Genomic DNA, 20,904 nt, shown 5'->3' with positions numbered 1-20,904 from the left:
ATAAATTAGACCGCTGGTTCGACTCGTCCATGGGACATGACAGTAATCAGTCCTTGTGATCGTTTTGCCCGAGTCCTCAAACATCCTTAAAAAAAAGTCTTTATGTACTTTTCTCGTGGGTTTAAAATTATTAAAAATGATTTGCCCGAGTTGTAACAGTCAAGGAAGAATGTCCGCCCCTGTACAGGAATGTAGGTGCGAGGGTCAGGTTCTCTCGCAGCAGAAGTCTGGTCAGAACTTGAGACAGTGCGTGGGAAGGGTGTGTGGTGTGGGTGTGAGTGTGAACACAGTAGAGTGGAGTCCCGTGCCGACAACATACAAAGAAAAACTTATTTGTCAGCAAATTAGTGAAAAATGGTTATTACATAGCGAGCATCATAACGCACTTTGTTTAGAAACTGTCTGCCTGCTGGGATGTTAAATAATCGAAACCTTCAGACGAAAAAAAAAATGGATGAAGCACCACACACACACGCACACACACATATACAAACACACACGCACGCACACACACATATATATACACACACGGAGGTCATCAAAATGCCAGGCATCCTAAAGTGAGGTAAAACTAATTCGGGCAGAGGAAAATGAACTCTAAAGAGGCGAGCTTGAGTGGTGGTCCTTTCAAGACTTATTTTCTTATTTTGATCGTGTGACTGTCAGTAGTATTTTTTTAATTTCTTTTCATTCTCACGACGCACTTAAAGATTTTTAAGTTTACCAACTTCTTTTCTTCTAAAATTGTCTTCAATTATTATTAGCATTACTACTGCTTGTGTGTTTTATCAGTTATAAACACGGTGGAGGTATTGAAGAGCAGGAGGGGCATGGGTTGATCATTTCGGAGGAAATACAAAAATAACCAGGATTTCTGTGAATGCTGCCTGCATGACCATTGTGTCAGTGATAATAATGGTGGTGGTGGTGCTGGTGGTGGTGGTGGTGCTGGTGTCTGGCATTGTGCCGATGTAGTTAACTCCATCTTGTTCCTTCCGTCGGCAAAGCTCGGTTGTTGTGAGTTCTCTGTCATTTTTCTGCTGATGCAGGTGTGTTTAGTGATTAACATAATCACTCGCTGACTGCTGATTTCTCCCCTCGTCAAAGTCTGGCAGGAAACCGTTGCACAACCACTGACTGGAAACGGTCCAAGACTGTTTAGCTAGTACCTAATTATTACTGCTTCTACCCACTACCCACAGTAATTACTGCTTCTACCCACTTCTCCCGTGTCCAGGTACACTTCAGTTCTGGATTCTCCAGAAAAGCTGCCGAGGCTGGTAAAACCGATCACAATAACTAGAATTTATGAAAAACAGCAAACTGTTACTACAAAGGAGGGAGGAACCAAGCAAGCATCAACAACACAATGTTTATATAATTTTTCTCATTCTGTTCTACTTAGTGGTTACAAATTACTTTTCATTAATTATTTCGCCTCTCACTGCCACTAAGACTTGTATTCTGAGAATTTAAATCGTGAGTAAAATGAACATAGGAAAAGAAAAGGAGTAAAAGAAAAAAAAAAGAAAAAATTGTATGAAATAGGAAAACATCAGTAATAGTGCGATGCATCTCTAGTCTCTGACCCTATCCCCACCCGTACCCCGTTCCCTCCCTGTTCTAGTTGGTAGACGGAGAGCGAGAGCGGGTGGGATCCCACCCTTGCCTGTTGCCATCCACAGGCCCCGGGCTCCATGTGGTTAAACTGTCGGGCCTCGCGGGGAGAAATATTGTTTTAACCTTTTCCAGCACGACTTTTTTCTTTACAAGCAAGTTCCGACACGCGCGCTTTCCAACAGATTTAGATCGCTTCAGAAGCTGTCAGATACCCGGCCATTACACTCCGGGTGTTTTGAGGAGGAACCCTGTCTCTTCAAGGCTGATAGCGTCGGGGTGGAGGAGACGGGTGACATGTTGCTGCTGTTGTTGGTGTTGCTGTTGATGCTGCTGCTGATGGTTGGGATAGGTCAGGGGAGACAGGTCCTGGTTATTTTCAGTTTGATTGATTTCTGTGAGGTGAGGATTGCGTGAGGAGCTAGGAGAGAGGAAAGGGTGTCGACGACTGGCATTGACGAGGGCAGAATGAAGTGTCAGAGACAAAGAATCGACTTGTCTGTCTGCTGCTGGGCTGGCACCGGTCTGTCTTCCATAATGTTTCTGTACAAGACTCGGGGCACGCCTACCCATGAAAGACAACCAAACTAAAATTATTGTTTCATCTCAAAACACTTAACCTCGAAAATATAGTTGAGATACATTTAACCCACGATTATCCACAGATGCTGTGGTTTAAAGTTGTAACCATGGTGACACTTGAATATTTCTCTTTCCTGTCTTTCTGACTACATTGTTGGTTGGTGTGTGTGTCTATGCACGCGGGAGCTCGTGAGAATGTACGTGTGTGCGTGTGTGTGTCTGGAATCCCTTGCAATTACCCAGCAGTCTGAGCGGCGACCGGCGCTGAGTCGGTGAAACCCAAACCCTAACTATATGTCGTAACAAGGTAATTGGCCCGGGGTCACCGCTGGGGGGTCTCAACAATTGTTAGCTCGCGGCGCCTGGCGACTGGAGCTCAGGGTGAAGGACTGTGGGTTGGGGTCGGGAAAACCTGTACAAGTGTTTGTGAGCGGGTGTCGAGCACCCCTTCCTTCCTTCCCCCTCCAGGACTCAACATTTATTAGTCTGTTAAAAAATCCCTGACCTTTTGATATACACGATAAAGCTCAGAGGACATCTGGGCAGTCAGTTACTCCAGATTTTTCTGTCCAAGGAACTTTTGTACTCCTTGGCATGTTGTCCTGTCACGTGACATGTTCGTCACGGACCTGACCCGCTTTGGTTGATTGACTCTTGTGCGAGGAACCTCGGGTCTCGATGTCTTTGTTACCTTGTTTTCAAATTAATTTTCACTTTTTATTCGTTTTCTATATTTTATTAAGTGAATTGAGGACATACAGAATAGTTTATTCTAGTTTAGGCTTTGTCCGGGGACGCCTCCATCCTCTCTTTTGTCTTGGGCGCTCGTTCTTCTTGTCCTCGTGTCCTCGTTGCTAGTTCATCAGAAGTCAGAGGTCACAAAGGATAGCACCAATATCGAGGAATATGATGATGATGACAGAGGACCGGTCTGCGAGGTTGTTGCAAGTTTTCTGAGGCTGTCACAGCCGCCGCCGCCAGTTGATGAGGTGGGAGCGGGACCTGCTGGCGGTCGACGCCACGTTTGTTGCCGTTTGTACGCGCTCCTCCACGCCATGGCGCCCTCCGGAACTGACTCAGCCGAAATAACGGCAATATGCCTCAAATATCGCACAGGGATGGGTGGCGGGGGTTGTGGGGGAAAGAGTCTCGCCAGTTATTTTTAGGTCGAGGACTTTCGCACGTGTGAACCCGATTGTTTGGAGGCCAGGCCGTCATTGATGTTCCCGCCGTCACAACACGACCCTCGCGTCATCGTCTAGTTATCTTCGACAACAACGACCACTTGAATGCGAAATAAGACAATAAAATTAAGTTTTAAAAATAGAAACAAAACTGCCCACTCCCACTCCTCAAAAATAAATTTTAATGACCGTTGCAGCATGGCGGACTGATGCCACAGTCTCCCGCCACGTGGTCCAGGGTCAGACCTATGTGTAACCACAGCGCGGTTGCTGAAGTCTCCGCCAGGCGGAGCTGGAGGCGGCAGTAACAGTTCATCTCATATTAGGCGACAGGAAGTAGCGGGCAAGGATTCGCAACAGGATGTAAGGCCGGTAATCTGTCAATACGATTATAGTAAGCGCTCTTCAGGTCCCGCCAGTCCAATCCCTGTCCGACGCAGTATGGTTTCCTGACCCACGCTAGAGGGCGCTCGCATCAGTTTCGCTGCTCTCTTCACAAAGTCTCCATCTTGCCTGATTTCAAAGTGGTCTACTTCATTTGCAGACCACAGGTGCACACCCCAGCAACCGCTGAAACTTATCGTTTGTACACAGAGGAGTTGACTGCATCCTCCCTGTCCCTGAACTAAAATGTCGACTGCTCAGTTGTACTGACACTTCACTCTCTTGAACTGATTCTATCTGAAAGTTTTTTTAAAGGATAAATAAGTGCCTTGGGAAGGTGGCGTACAGCGCGTTCTGCTGAGAACACTTTGCTGGGATGGAAGACCACTCGCTGATTACATCCACCATCAGGGCGGTTGAAGTAGGAGGCAGAACATCTCAAGCTGGCAGATGTCGTGAACGCTCTTCTGAAACTGTTTCATCTTGAGTTCTATTAACTACCCAGCATTTAAATTTACATTATTGTTATCTGTTCACTTTTTTCAATGAGAGAATAATTTTTTTTTTGGTGGGAATAAGGTATTTTTGGCCAGACAAAATAGTACAAGTATACTACTTATCCTGGGACTGAGAAGACAAAAAATAATGTTAGAATTTGTTCTATCTGAACTTAGAGATCGCTGAGATGATAATATACTTTATGTCCTTTAACTTTTGACTACACTAATTGTTGGTGATGATGTGCAAACCCTTGATGCTAAGAGAGCCAGCTCTATAGAGCAAATGTTTAGCTATCAGACTGAGGACTTGATGAAAAGATTTGAAATAAGTATCGTTTCACACGTCAACGAAAGACCTACAGTGTCTCGGCATAGCCTCCAAAAATCTCCGTTGACTGATGTGCACGAGGACTTGAAAACGAACCTTCAAGGCCGAAGTCGAAATGGGCGTGTTTTCAAATGGTTTCGCCCGTGCGAGGGAAGGTAGGAGTACACGGGGTCAGTACCAGCGGTCAGTTTTCCCTAATTGCTACCCTGGCCCCGAGGCAAAGTGGAGATCGCAAGCGATAACCCCGAGCCATAAAACGTGTTTCTCACCCGAGTACTGGTGTTGGCGGTTAGAAAGCTGGAGTGAAACGGTTTGCAACTGAACATACTGTCAGGGTTAGGACCGACAATTGAATGCATTCTCCATCAAATAAAAATAAGGGAGAAAGAGATGAACAGCGGAAATGACACAAACACAAAGACAACCGCATTTTAAAACTTTATTTTGAATGCTTTCGATCGTCTATCTGTTTATATCTCTCTATATCTTCCTTCACTCATAAGGGATGATAATATTCAATATTTTCCCCTGGTGACTGACATAAAGTACATCTGTTTTGAGTGCAATGTTCGTACCTTTACAAATAGGCAACAATTCACACCTGTAACACAGAGCCCATTCACCATCTACAACAGCGGCCCCACGGTCCATGTTTGTCTGTTGGTGAGTACGACAAGGTGAATAACATTGTAGGTCACGTGCATACACATTCAGTCTCGTGCACCTCTTGGCTCAAAGTGAAGATTTCAAAAATGGGTGGACATGTGCTGATCATCTTTGGTTGTCCTAACGGAGGATGACATGTGCACCCAGGAGCACCACGTGGTGGGTGCGAGAGGATGTATGAAAGTATGAATGCCTCAGATGCCATCATTCAAGAGGAAGTTCTCGACCGTAACCTGGCAATTAATAAGTTAGTGAGAACTGAAGTTGTAAGAAACATCAACAAGAGGTGGCACGTTGCTAAAAGTATAAAAGTTGGGATAAAAAAAAACTGGCACAAGGTAGAAAAGCGAACCTCGGCAAGACGTGTCGCCCTCAGCTCAGTGACTTTCAGTGGATTCTGAATGTTACGTAAATCATGAAATGAAGGGGGATCGAAGGTGTTTGAAACTGTGTAAATAAATTAAACGAGTTTCAGTTGCAAACTATATTTAGCAATAAAACGCCTTTCTCAGCCGACTAGTACTTGATGTAGGGTCTAAGAAAAGTGAGGCGAAACGGCTTCTATCTGAACATACTGTCTTTCCTTACATCTTTCTTTTCTCATAAGAGGGGATAATAATATTTAATACTTTCAGTTCATTTCTGTTCAGTTGGAAACCGTTTCACTTCAGCTTTCTAACCGCCAACACCAAGTACTCAGCTCAGAAAGACATTGCATTGCTAGGAATTAGAGCCTGTGACAGTAGGTTCACATAGAAGTCGTTTCGCCTCAGCGCTCAGACCCTGCGGCAAGTACAATGGTCGGGTAAGGAAGACGTCTTATGGCCAGGCCACTCGGCGGTGTCTCTGATCTCTACCCCGCCTTTGTCCAGGTACAGTAGTAATTTGAGACGACTGGACACAAATAGCGAGCACCGCGTGTACTCCTACCTTCCCTCGCACGGGCGATACCACTGTCTTTCCTCCGGACACAAAACTTCGGCCTTTCAGTCACTGGTCTCAAAAGTCGACTTTGGTTTGAATGTTCGACTGGAGACCGGCGATTCAAGACTTATTTTGGAGACCACACACGCAACAAAGCCCCAGGACCTTTCTCCACAACTCCTGACTCTGAGGACGCGTGCGGAAATCTTGTTGGCCGCCAAGAGATCTTTGATAATCAGGCTACAGCCAAACGAGGACGCTCGGCTTGCCGGCGAGCGGGGTCCGATCTCCTGCGACTGAAGAGACCGGAAGCGTGGTGGTGAGTGAGGGCGACACTAACTTGACTCCCAAGCTGGAGAGCGGAGATAAGCGAGGCCAGTCGTGACCCGTCCTCAGCTTGTTTGCACTGTTTGTCTTTTGGTAATTTGATACTGCTGACAAGAAAGCACGAGTATGGAGAAGTGGTTTTCGAGTGAAGAATGGTTTATAGTTGGAGAAATTCTTCATCCGTGTTATCCGGCAGATTTGTCGTCCCTGTCTGTCTGTCCAATCTATTACTCCCCCTTATTTTTGACGCTCACACAGGAACGAATATTTCTCCTCCTATAGCTACAAACAAACTACAAACGCCTGAATGAATTCATAAACAGAAACATGCATTGGCTCAGGCAGACAGACACACAGAACAAGAGAGAGAGAATGAATGGCAGACGCAAAGTAAATGACCGTAAAGAAGAAAAAAAAGGAAACATAAGATGATGACAAGAAATAGTGTCGGCGATGACAAGGGCAAAGTATTTCTACATGACCAAGTTCACACCAGGCCAACTTCGATAAACATCTATTGACAGATGCAGCGACACTCGAGACCAGCTGCGCAGCTATGGCGATCGTGAGATACGGATGGGACACAACCTTGCAAAGGGGAGGAGACTCGCGTAGCCAAGGGAAGACAACCGTGTCGCTGGACAAAAAAGCCGCAGTTCTTTACGATCTCAACAAATCAACTACTTGTTGCAAATTCTAACTAAAGCAGCCCCCGAATCTTCTAGTTGACACACAATGGTATCGCAAGATCTCCAAATAATTCTCTCGTCACCTCCACTCTCGGCACAACCTGTCTGATGAGTGTTTTCACTGTCTCCGGCAATGTCTCAGGCTGACAGAAATGTTTTAAGATCATCAACCTATTTTCCCACATTCACTATCTGCAAATAATAATACTGACAGGAGAAAAACTGAAATTCAAAACACGAATTATCATTATTGCTGTTGTCGATATATTATCGGAAACATGTTCCCGACTGTCTTCAGTCGATACAAAATGTCAGTCGATCTGCCATGTCGTCACTTCAGATAGTTATCAGATATTTTAATGACAGGGATGGGCCAACTTTACAGTGCAGCTCTCTCTAGAGATATATATATATACAAACACACAGCATGTCTCTTGTCAGTTCTGAAAGGAAGGAAATACTTTGAAGAGAAAACAAAAATACTTGACCATGAAGGACATATCTCCAGAGACAAATAATATTTTAATGTAATTACTCGTCCTGTTTCTAAGGATATTTTCTTTTTTCCTTTATTAATCACTCCACTGGAAACACCGTGTATTGTTTGTAAAGCCCGCTATGACATATGTTCTGTTACATAACTTGTTTCGTTCATACGGGTCTCTACTGGTTTTCTATCTTTTTAATGTCTATTTTTGCTGCCCTATGCTCCTCGAGGAGTAGCAAGGAATGATGATGATGAATGTCTATTTAATCATCTTATTTTGACATTCATATCGTTGTCAACTCTGATTAGCCTCAACAATTCACCGTGAGTCCATTGACATGAAAATCGAATTCCTTATTATATATGGAGCTGTTATTGTAATGATTATTATTTAATTACACTTTGGCTGCTGGAAGATGGCACTAGTGGGCGGGCATCTGTGAATAAATTAATTACATTATTTCAGTAAATTTCATTCCGGATAATACTTTCTTCAATCCGACATTTGTAAACAACTTCACACAGTTGTAAACATTCAAGTAAATAAAGGTTAGAAGGAGTTGAGACTAAAATGTTTGTTTGCAATCTGTCGATCGTTGTTGTCTTGGGCGGCGCTGGTGAAGTGGCTCAGGGCAGGGACTGGCACTAGGAAGGTGTTGATGAGAATAGTTCCCTGGCAACAAGAACTGAACACACAAAGTGCTTTTCCTCGCACCAGACGCCGGGATGGGCGCCGATGGGCTGCAGACGACAGCATCACCGCAAGAGGGCGCCCCTGTGGTACCTTTGGTGTAAGCCACGCCGCCTGCAAATACACATTCTCCTCCACTGGCTTCCCCCACAAACCTCTTTAAAAACCGATATTTTTTTTTTTTTTTTCGTTGTAGAAAGATTTCGTCTGACACAGCAGTAACGAAGATAATCTTTTTATCTTCAAGAAAGATATAGTTGAGGACTATTTCTCGAAGCACGACTCTCTTCAACTTATCCCTAAGGTCCTGTGTATTCTTGGAATATAAATATAAAGATTTGCAAAGCGTAGCTTTCAATGAAATAATTTCAGAAAATTATGCAAAGAATGTTAAAGTAGTCAATTCTGTCTGTCCATTTGAAGACGAGAAATAATTACCAGACGATGGAAAGTAAAAAGCTCATGTCTGATACTGAGGGTCTCGTCTTCAGATGGACAGTGAACTCTCGTCTTCAGATGGACAGACAGACAGACTGGACTATGAGTTCCTGCACTGTCCGGACAGTATCGGTGATGATAGGTGGGGATCGCTGTTAGCCTGTCGGTGACCATATAAATCCTTCATCCATCTCTCTCTCTACTTTCCACATCATTTTTCTCCCTGGTCCAGAAAGTTCATTGCCGTTCACATTCTTGTCGACTGCAAAGCCTGCCTTGAGACGTTTAGGGGCTGCGAGTTCTGGCGGTGGCGGCAGTAAAAACCTCCCTGGGACGCGAACCGAAACGGAAGGAAGACTGAATTCTAGCGGTGGCGCCCATCTTCTGTCAGCAGTCTGCGAAATAGCGGGCGAGCGGCGAGGAGCGGAGCGGGTGGAGGAATGAACTGGGGTGGGAAGAGAGGTGGGGGAGAGGGAAGGGCGGGGGGGGGTATGTTAGGAGGTTTGCATAGCGGGACTGATTGGAGTAGAAAGATGGGCCTTGGTTGACAGGAGTGCAGTCTGCGATGTGGCTACCCTGCTGCGTCGCTCTTCCTTTCTTTCTTGCACATTTCTAGGCAAGATAGTTTGAAAGATCGTCGCTACGGATGCATTTCATTCAACCGTGGCACCCGTGTAAATAGTTGAGAGAAGGGAGGGGACAGTAAGGACTTGCTAGATGTCTGTTGTTTGGAAGTCCATATAATTGTTGGGTTTTTTTTTTTCTTCAATTCTTTCATCTTTCTTTTAAGAACGGTTTATATATCAAGGAGACTTTTTCTAGACCGACTTCTCATTATTTACTGAAATAATTCTCAAAGGTTGGCCGCCAAAATTTCAACCAACACTGCAGGTCAGTGACGCAAGCTGTGGTTGTCAAGTGTTATATTAAAATCGGAATAATTAAAATACGGAAATAGTTTACCCGATCAGGGTCGGGTCTTTGTTGTTCACATTTCCTGACCCCGTCCACATTAAGCAAATCTGCAAACTAAGTGTGAACCGGCACTGACCTTTCAACAGCCTTCCTGGTCTTGGGGAAAACCTACTCCCCCACCTCCACCTCCCCAACATCCTCCCAAACACCTCCTTGCCCAGACTCGTTGCTGTCCACTGCTTCTTGCCTCTTGGTCCGCATGGCCACTTTTCTTCTTCGTCTGGGGTCGAGGGTGAAGGTGAGGGCCAGAGGCCGAGTGGCTGGTGTGATGCTTGGGGTCCTCTCGCCTCCCTGTAGTCGGCCAGTCGCTGGCACCGGATGCTGGCCTCTGACACTTCAGGTCACCGCCGTCAGGCCGCCGACAGACGCGCGTTCACACGATCACACGGCGCGAGCCTACGTCTGTACATGTTTACTGCCGGCTGCTTGTTTACTGAAAACTGGAAATGTAATCAACAATTACACTTCTTTTTTTTTCTCTCTCGGCAATGTGGCTGCGGTGACAATCGGAGAACAGATGTGGAAGGTGGACAAACTCAATGCAAGGTCTGCCTTGTTTCTTTCTCTCTCTCTCTTTGCCTGCATATTTGTCTTACTTGCACTTTCTGGAGACATAAACATCGTTTTACATTTCCTGCATTTATTGACGCATGTACTAAGAAGATCACAAATTCTTCTCATGTATAATTGATAGGCGGTTAATCTAATCATGCCCTCGTTTACTCTCTGAGCACTGGAAACCTGGAAACGCCCCAACTCAACCCCCGCTCGCCTGAATGTGTGTGAGAGAGAGAGAGTGAAAGAAAGAAAGAAAGAAAAAAATGAAGAGTTTTTTTTAAATAGTAAGCCGACACCGAAGTGTGGGAAGGCTGCAAGAATTTGAGGGTTATGGAACTTTGTCTTCGCCTGAATGTTTGCCTCCGTCTTTTCGCGCGTGCATTGAGCGGCAGATAAATTAAACCTGCAAAAACGCCGAGCGCACGCAGGCCGGGAGCTGAATTGCTGGGGGTAGGGTTGGGGTGGTTGTCGGGGTGGGTTGTGGGGTGGGTGGAAGGGCGAAACAAGAAAAGAAACAGCGTAGTTGGAACCGACAGCACGTGGATTCAACCCAACGTTCTCCTCACCTGACATCTCGCCGCCAGGAACCTCCGAGTGGAACTCTTTCACAGCCTGGTGCTGAACACGACGATGGTCCTCGTCCGTGTCCCTCCGTCTGGGGTCTTATTGTAAAGGGTTCAACCATCCAAGCGTGTCCTCCATTAGGCTCTTCCAGACCGTGGAACCGTGCACACTTTTTTGTTGTTTGTTTTTTGCTATCTCTAGGAGATGTTTACAAAGGAAAGATATACAGGTGAACAGGGGTGGTGGTGGTGAGGGACCTACAGGTGTGGGGATAGGGGAAGGTTAAGGCCGCGATACCTCCTGAATAACCGTTTCTGGTTGCCACTGTCTTGGAAGCGACACGCGGCGTCAGATCAAAGAGTTTGCGGCCGGTAGTTGGTCAACAGGTGGTGCGACTGGTGCTGGAGGCAAGACACTGGGGGCCGCGTGTGTTGAAAGTGTACGAGCGCGTGTATGTGTGTGAGAGAGAAAATGAGCGATACATATATGTTTATATATTTAAAGTGTGATGTGTGTATGGATGTTTGTATAAATATTTATCTACATTTTAGTTGTAAACTGCAGCGGCTGAACAAGCTCTTGTGGCAGCTGAATGAGCAAAAAGGGACAGATGTTGGTGTCACTATAAAAATAAATAAAAGAGGAAAAATAATGAGTGAACAAAATAAAAAAAGAGAAACAAAAACTCCGAGCTGATCCTCTTAATGTATCTCGTGGTCTCGCTAAAATCTCGTTTTTCTGTGTTATTTCACACTTGTCTCTCATCTCCCTCTACACACTCGAGCTTGGGGAATAGCCTCTCTTCAGAAACCGAAGTGAATGGCGAAAAAGAAAAACAAAAAAACAAAACTTACTAACACTTGAAACAGTTCCACGTTTTTCCAAGAGTATGCATCCCATAATATCGCTCTGAAGTTTGTGCTTGATGTTATCTGTTATCTGTTATCTGTCACACTACGATGTAAATTAAACTGCATTAGATGTGGTTGCCAGAACTGAAATATTTATATTATTTTCATTGCTTCAGTTCGCGTTTTTAGGAATAAAGAGAAGGAAACATTGATCTCTCCTGACTCCTACCCGCCGGTAGTTGCTGCATCAATACACCAACATCCACACCCGCATCATTCACACACACGTATTGACAAACAAACTAACAGCTACCTGCAGCCTTTGTTGCCAGCGGAATGGAAGTGAAGAGAGTAGTGAGAAAGAGAAGGACAAATATTGGAAAGTATACCAACCGAGTCGATTTGAAAGTTTTACAGCTCCAGTTTCAATTCTTTGTAAAAATACTTCGTTATTTTCGCTTTTTTAAAATTATTTTTGGTCGACCTGTTGTCATCCCTTCCTCCCCGTCTCTCTCTCACAAATCCATCCAGAAAAAAAAATCATCTCAGCGTCGGTAAATACAGCTCTCGGCATTTCCTCTCGGCGAAAGGTTGCTGGAGACAAAACAGACATGTGGACAGTGTGTATGAATGTTCACTTCTCTCTCTCAGCACGAACAGACACACAGGGCGTCTGTAAGAAACTGTAAACATCATCAACATTTTTGTGTGAGAACTCACTCGCATATTGAATGTTAAAACACATCAACAGACCACGCCCTGGCGGCTCTCTGTATCGATGTTTGTCTCACAAATATCCACAGCACATACTGGTAATTAGAAAAGAGAATGGTAAGCATAATTGTCATTTCCAAGAGATATCTATATTTTAAGTTCTTTCTTTAATCGTAAAGATAGTGACACGTGTTTTTACATTCCATCTGTCATATAAATCCTGTTTGGTTATAATAATTATTATATACCAAAACATTAAGGAGATCAGCAGATATTTATAGCAGCTTTCTTTTTTATTTTTAGCACACGGATAACTTTATTTGATGAAGATTCTCTTCTAAAATACAAATTAATCAAATAAATATTTAAGGTAACCTGATTGATTAGCGATGAAGCACTTGAAAGGTATAAATATTTACTTTCTGTCCTTTAAAAATTCATGAAGACTCAAAAGACGAGAGAAGACATGAAATAATTGCAACTAATGAGCTTGAAAAATAAAAGATTTGAGTCGCGGGCTTGAGCAAGAGAATGCAGGTAACTGAGACAAGCTGGCAACAGCACGCACGCACGTACACACACGCATACACGGTCGCACACAATAAAGAAAAGGAAGAAAACAAATATTTTAATATCATCAATCAAAACCAGCTTTAAAGTCCTGATGCCACTGGTACTGAGAGGGAAGAGAAAAAAATTGTGGATTGAGGTAAGGGTGGGTGGTGAATTTTTTCTTTAAAACACAAACACACACACACACACAGAATAATGTGGCACAAGAAAAGAAAGAAGACCGGAACTGAGGGAACCTTGGGAGGTCCGGAAGTAAAGACGTTGGCGCCAGCGTCTAAGCCAATCAGGAGCGCGTCGGGCCACTAGAGGGAGAGCAGCAGCAGCAGGAGGAGGATGAGGAGGAGGAGGAGGAGGAGGAGGAAGTGACACTGGGGAGGGGGAGGGCAGTCAGAGCTCCGAAGGGACAAGTCTCCACACCAGGACCGAGGCGGTTCTACCCCGGCGCTGCCCGATTTGAGCTGTTTATCCCCAATTGATTGGCGGCAGCGTTGGGAGGTTTAATCAAATGGAAATGGAATCCGGTGCCTGTTAAATATTTATGGCGGCTTGAGAGGACTTCTCCCTCAGGCTGGGGCTGGCATTGTCGCGAGTGATGCATGGTTATCCTGTGTGTCCCTGCAGCCAGGGCTTGGATGCTGGTTGGAGGACCTTATTGGGGAAACATGCACCCGAGTCTTGAGAACCATCATCGTCGTCGTTCGGCTTTTAAAAAAAAAAATGTTTCATGTATATACAAGATTGATTAATGTTTAAGGATTGTGTTTTGCAAAGTTTTTTTTAAATAAGATTTCAACTCTCAAAAGACTGAAAGAGAAACGAAACCAAACGAGGATGTCCACACGTGTGATGGAGTCAGAATGCAGTGGCACGCGCGCTCTCCCACCCGTCTACCCAGGGTGGTTTGATAGCATAATGATTACTCAACAAAGTGAAAATCTCTGCTCTAAATTTGCTCAAATATTAGTCAGTGTTTGGCGGCCCGCAGGTTAATTGGTAAAGCGATAGCTGGGGAAGGCCATTTCCTGTCCCCCCTACAGCTCCTTGACGATGATGACAAACAAAAGTTGCAGTGAAAACACGGAGATGGTCTCGCATTACATGGAGAATGAAATCGCAAAGACCATGCCGGCCAATTAAAGAGGAAGCTAGCTGTTACAGCCATTCCAGTCTGTTGTGTGCTCGCTGGACATTTTCAATAATTGTAAATGGCGAAAATTTTACATTTCACTCAAACTTTTTTCTCTGAGCTTGTGGTTTCTTGGTATGATGTCAGTCTGTCTTTCTCTCCTTCCCTCGTTTGTTGGTTTGCTTCGTGCCTGTCATCCTGTCATCCCAGGTAGTGTGATTCATTAGCTTGAGAGAACATTGTCTCTTCGTTTTCTGTAACAAACTAACAACCCTCCGACGATGCAGGTTTTATTTGTCTTTTATATGTCTTTATACCCACACACTCACGAAAGTAAGAATGGAGGGTACAGCAAGAATCTTTACCTACTTACTTACTCACCCCGAGGAACAATAAGCGAGTGTCAGAGAAGGCGGTATACTAAATGAAGCAGCCGTCTGCTTCAGGCAAAAGCGGTTTCATAAAAAAAATATGAAATAAAATCGGTTGGCGATCCTTAAAATTATAAAGCCCCGGGCAGATCAATTTGCATTTAGGTGTGTTCGTGCTTTGAATAGGAAACGACACCTGAGGGGCAGGGAAGAAAGAAAGAAAAGGTCTTGGATGTATGACATCTTACATGATACTGAAAAAACAATTTGTAAATTTAATTTTTGTAAATATGGTGTGTAACTTGGTTGGGAAGTTTACCTTAATATACATCGATGAAGAAGTAGAAAGTGGTGATGATTGATTGATTTAATTTATTTTCTCCGGCTTATGTTTCTATTTCTCGTTTTTTCAGTGTCAAGTGCCTCCCAGATGTGTAGGCCTCACTTTCACCCTCCTCTCCACCCATGGATTAGCGAGTCTACCAAGTCCATGGTCCCTCACGCTCATTCCGGGTGGATGACAGCGTCACACTTCAGCAACAAAGCGCTCAGCCACCCGAGCCCCACAGCCCCGCTCTCAGTTCACCCTCCCTCCTCCATCGCCCCAACCAACTCATTTCCGTTTCCACCCACACCTCCCAAGGACGGTACCCCAGAAAACATCGGCGGCTCTACGGGGACAGGTAACTCTGTCGGCGCTGGGTCTGGAGCAGCGGGAGTGACGGGGTCTGGCGTGGGCAGTTCCGGGGCCAGCGGGGGGACGGGCAGCGCGCCAGGTGCGGCAGAGTTCTCCCCGGACACCAAACCCACCACCAAGACGGAGATGGGGGGCGGTCTGGGCGGATGCGGTGACGGCATGGGAGTCGGGATGGGGGTGTCGCCCTTCTCGCACACCCCGCACCCCGTGCCGGCCTACCCGACACCATACATGGGCACAGACTACAGCTCGGGACACCTGGGCTTCCACCCCTCCAGCATGTTCAAGACCGCCTCATCCATGGCCAGCAGCCGGCCCAGGAGCAAGGCCAGGTCCAGCACGGGTAAGTCACGTGATGTGTGTCTGGAATCACTACCATTTCGTTGCATTGTCTTCTGTGTTCTGGCGAGGTCCCCACTTCCCTTCTCCGGAATATGAACGTCCATTTGTAATGGACTGATCACGTGACCTAAAACTCCCCTTCCTGGAATGAGAGACCATCCACATCTGTTTGTCCCAGCTGTCTATCTGATCTGTCCAACGTCCATCGAGTTATATATAATTAATGACAAAATCAATTGATTTTTTACACTTTTCTATTGGAAATAAAATACAGGATGTACACACCTATCCCCCTCCACATTCCCTATTTTTGCCATCATTCATACCAATCCTACTTTTCCGATGATAAACCTTTTTTCTCGTCCATGCTCTCTGTTCTCTACCATCTGTGTCTGTCTTCAATACCCTGTAGTTTTCCCACTCGCTGTCCGCTCACATCTGATTGGACGAGCCCGCGTGGAACCTCACGTACGCACAAGATTCTGATTTCTGATTATTACATCAATGTATCACAGTTAATCTGTCTCTGTCTCCCCCTCACCTGTAGCCATGACCTGATCAGGTGTCGTCTGCGCGGTGTTGGCGTCCAAGACCTTCAGGTAAAGTCAGGTACAAAACGCGATCACCGTGCAGTGAAGACTGGGGAGGGGTGGAGGAGGATGAAAGGAAGGGAGAATGAGGTGGGAGGAGGGGGTAGAGGGAGTCTGGCTATGGCTCCTTTTCTTGTAGTCTCCCCTGGTAAACAAGACATGTTCAAACTAGCCTTCTGACATGTCACAAGATGGCCCGCACGGCGATAGCATCTCAAGGGTGGGGAGGGAGTTGGCGAGTGTAGGGGGGAGGTGAACGCGTGGCGATGGTCGCTAGATAGGAGAGGATGGTGGTGGCAGTTTGGGAAGAAATCGGGTGGGAGGGATGATCTTAGAAGGTGGCATAGGAGGTTGGGGGGACTCTAAGCTCAAAACGGGTGCTGACAAGAGTCGGGTGGTGGAGACCCTCAGTTGTTTTCATGCCACACCCCTCCAGTCACACCCAGCCCTCCCCCATCTTTACGTGACTTTGGCTCCACAATCTCTGGGTTTTATCAGTTTGATCGGAGGGCTGTTGGGAGGATAATGCCGCCGTTTGGCTGCTCACTTCTGTGGGGCTTGTGTCCCCCTGGCGGCGCCTCATTCATGTCGCCATGTAAATGCGCCTTAAGACAGAGTGAGTTGTCCGACTTTTACACTCATTCATTTGCTCGCTGCTCGAGTTTGCGGCTCACTTTCCTCCCAACAATGTGTTTGAGAGCGACTAGAAGTGTTCCCACAATGCTGCGCAGACTAAGATGTGGAATTGTTTCCTCAGAAAACGGTGATATTGTGTTACACTTCTCTGTACAAGACACTTAAAATAAATCTTAGACTACTGTACAAGAAAAGGATGAAAGAAGGGGACAAAGAAGAGAGAGAGAAAGAACAAAAATGAGAGAAATATTTAATGAAGATAGCTGATAGGGGATAGCAGGGATAAAAGAAAGAATAGAAGATTATGGGGAAATTTAAGGACTGAAACAACGACAAAACTGAACGAAGAATTGTTATTGTCGAGTGAACTCCGCTTTTCTTTTTGGGGCTGAATAGGTGTTGAGCCGGGTAGAAAGGTGTGTCTTTCATTCCTTCATTCACTTTTTTTTCTTCCCACCTGTGCACTTGTTTTTCGTGTAAGCATGGCAAGGGAAAAATACAGAAAAACAGAGACAGAAAAAGCCACAACATTTTCTTAAGAAATAAGATATGAACATTCACTGTGATGTCATGAACTTTCGCTTGTTGAGTTTACTCTCAATGGAGGTTTTTCCTGTTTTTTTTTTTTTTTGGTTATTTTACACGGAAGACAAATTTTGTGGCTGCACACGACTTCCTTCGGTCTCGCTTGGCTGCAGGCCCTGATAACCGTTCTAACCGTTTTTTACATTTTATTTCTCTCTTTACCATCCTGGCCCGCACACCTCGCACTGTATAATCGGCACCATTCTCTGTACACCCATAAAGTGCCAACAAAATGTTATACTTCAATTAAAGCACAGGAAATTTGACATAAAAGGCTCGTGATCCCACCCAACAACATTTTCAAACAGTAGATGATGTTTTGAATTCGCTTCCAGCAAGTGTCAGTCCACACAGGACGAGGTCGTCGTCTAAGCTTTTCACGATAACTCTCGAAGATTCTCTCACACCCACTCAACCACAGCTTCTGTTCTCATGGAGTTTTTTCTCTCCTTTTTTTTTTTTTTCCTCGTCTTTTTTTTTTTTTTTTTTTTTGCGGCGTAGTTCGCCATCCCTGTAATTCTGCCGTCAGTCGTTGGCCGAGGGTTCGGTCCTCGTCGCGCCGGCCACTTACTGTGGCTGCAAGTTTGCGTCACTCTGCAGGTAGCGCCACCACGCGGTCGCCGCAGTGTCCACACTCATAGGGGAACTAACTGTTCGTTAAGATTTGTTCCGGTTCCCATTAACATTACTTCTCCCCCTCCGCCTCTCTCTTGACAAACACCGAGCAGTAGCGTGCTGCCCACTTCTAACTCGACACTTAGGCGCTGCCTCGTGTGCTGGACCCTTCCTCCCTCAGCTGCTGAAGCAAGGATGCTGCTTGTCTCTCTTACTGAGCTTGATAATTTTATTCCTTGGTTTACTTCTTCCCCTCTTCTTTCTACCTCTAAATATCTTGGCAGTAATATTTTAAAGTTTTCTTTTTTCCCCTACTTTCTCCCTCCAGACTGTCCGTCTGTCAGCTTTTTTTTCAAAGCACGATATCAGAAAATAGTAAAACCATTTCAGCATTTTGTGGCATTTCTACTTTTAAAATCACTGGTGTCATCTTTAATATAATTTAGGTCTAGACTCCAATGAAGCACTCAAAAGGTCTACCCCTTGTCTGAGACTCACTGAAATTGTTGGGACCGTTACAGACCACTCTCACCAGAAGTCCGGTTGTGGACATGTCGTGAGAGTAATTAGTGCCAGTAATTACTGGCATCCCTCTCGTCTGACAGGACTGTGTGTACCGGAAGTAGACAGTTATCCCCGCCATGCTGGAACACAATATGGCGACAGCAAGCACATCTTGAAGTAGAAAATTTGACGAACCTTGTAGTTGACAGGAAATGACACTGGACAGGTTATTGTTTCCTACAATTTTCTGCCGACAAGACTTATCTGGTATTCCTACAGGAATACTTCCTACAGTACCTTGTATACAGTGTTCGAAGGCCGCTAACACTAACAGTCGACAGCACCATCTCACATCCTTCGGCCTGACCTTTGACCGGTCAGATGCCGTGAGACACACGACAAACGCACAAGCGTTGACCTGGACACGTGTAGTACTTCTGGACCCAAAGGTCCGTCCATTCTGGGGCCGTAGGAATATTCCTACTCGAGCACGTGTAGCTTATTCCTTGTGTCTCGCTGTTGTCCCCTACCGCCGTGGACGGGTTGCTACCCGGGATGGGTATGCAGATGAGACAATAAAAGGTTTGCAGAGTATCCTTGGATATTAAGGAGACTTGAAGAAGGGAGACACCCTTTAGAAGGACCGTATAAACTCGTTATCACTGTTGTCACGATGTCAGTTGAATTAATTGACAGAAGAAAACTAAAGTCTTGGGTGGAAGTAAAGTTGGATTAATATGTATGAGCAGCAACAACAATACCAGCTCCACGCCTGGAAAACCTTTGTTTTGCAGATGTTGGCGAATGCTGATGGTGTCCCTCACAGTTTCAGTTCTCCATACAAAACTTCGCGAGGGCAAATCTCACCAGGATGCTCTCTGTCTCTGTATCCGTCTCTCTCTCTCACTGTGTACGCCTACTACCGAGGTCGCCCTCACAAGCTAAGAGAAAGCTCGAAATACTTCTTGGCGTCTGACAGAAGTATATCTGCCTTCAAAATTCTCGGACGTCCATTTTTTCCCCACAGTCAGCGGTTAACAATGGCGATGAAAGATGATACAGATACCCTGGCAATAGCAGGGGGTTAAGGTGGTCAAACAGTTTGCTTGATGGTCAGTGAAAGTGTTAAGCTTACATGAGTAGGTGGGAGAGAGTGGCGCCCTCAGACTACATTCAGTTTGTATGTCGACAACAAGAGTCTGACATAGCAGTTTCATATTTTTATGTGGTTTTTTTCCCCTAAGCACCTTTTTAAAAGACAACAAACAAAACCCTCACAAGCATCTAAACAATAAACAGTTACATTTTGTTCCGCTTGCCTGGACATGTGAAGATATAAACAAACAACCGTACACACTCAAACGTTCTCTCTCTCTCTCTGTATGACTGTCTCTCTGTCCGATCCCAAATATAGAAAGAGGCGCGCCCACACACACAGTCGTACACATACAAACACAAGTGTTCACATACACATTCACATTAAATACTACAACAGTCACTCTTTCTCACACACTCACACGCTCGGCTGGCGCGCGTGAACTGGTGACGAGGCGGAACTCGTCTGGAGCGCGACGCGGGGACCAGCGGGTCCTCGACATGGCGACTCGCGGCCGGGAGCATCAGCCAGCCATTTCCTCCTCTCCTTCACTCTTCCACCCTCCACTCACACTCTCCATGCTTCACTCCCAGCTCTAGCTGCTCCCCACCCACCCTAACCTCTCTATGGCCTCGCCTCCCGGAGTCTAGCAACCTGTCTGTTGCGTCCCGCACCTCGCCTTCTGATGGCACGCAACCCTTCAGTCTCACTCCACTTGCTGTGAGAGTCCTGGTGTCTTCGATAGTATCGCAGACTATTGGTAGTCTACATATATATACACACACACACACACACTCTCGCCCAACTCTCGTATTTTCTCGCGCATACAGCATGAGAGGTGTAAACAAAGGCCCACAACTGCTCATTCGTGACAACAACATGGCGTCCATCATTGCCAGAGTTCATTGTGTGGAGGTTGACAGAGCAGAAGATCCAATTTCCTCGCTGCCTGTTGGCAAATCCCGAAGTCTTCAGGAGGCCACAGCGAACGAAGACTTTGCCCGCATGTTTAAAAGCTTTTTTGTTTACCATCCACTCTTCTTCTGGGCGAAACGCCGGGCATCATCATGATGTGGGAGTTGTTGATGTCAGATGACTTGACGACCGTGCGGTCCAGCTCATCGCATCCGGCGACAAATGTCATCTTAGGCTTTCGTCAGCATGGTCGTCAATTGAAGACATGTCCTTTCTTACCGATGGTCAACGACACAAGAGACCCTGCCCTGTGCCCTGCGACTTGCGCGCGCGCGCGTAGTAAACGAGAGAGGGCGCTGAAACTTCCGGTTCATA

The 20,904-nt window shown here is 45.7% G+C and overlaps 1 protein-coding gene across 3 annotated transcripts in view; it reads left to right on the top strand.

Annotated features, from left to right (window-relative positions):
* Positions 1 to 20,904, top strand: part of LOC112571435 (transcription factor GATA-3-like) — a 77,626-nt gene that overhangs the window by 18,964 nt on the left and 37,758 nt on the right. For 2 of the 3 annotated variants that reach the window (XM_025250408.1, XM_025250407.1), the window contains exon 3: positions 14,963 to 15,589. In XM_025250408.1, the coding sequence (XP_025106193.1) occupies positions 14,963 to 15,589 (627 nt within the window). Of the gene's footprint in view, positions 1 to 10,316; positions 10,339 to 14,962; positions 15,590 to 20,904 lie in introns of those variants that run through there. The other variant, XM_025250409.1, reaches the window with a different exon arrangement.

This window comes from Pomacea canaliculata, linkage group LG9, assembly GCF_003073045.1.
Source record: "Pomacea canaliculata isolate SZHN2017 linkage group LG9, ASM307304v1, whole genome shotgun sequence".
In the NCBI taxonomy this organism is placed as follows: Eukaryota; Metazoa; Mollusca; class Gastropoda; order Architaenioglossa; family Ampullariidae; genus Pomacea; species Pomacea canaliculata.
The sequence above is the reverse complement of the archived record's forward strand: the minus strand, read 5'-3'. Positions and strand labels throughout refer to the sequence as shown.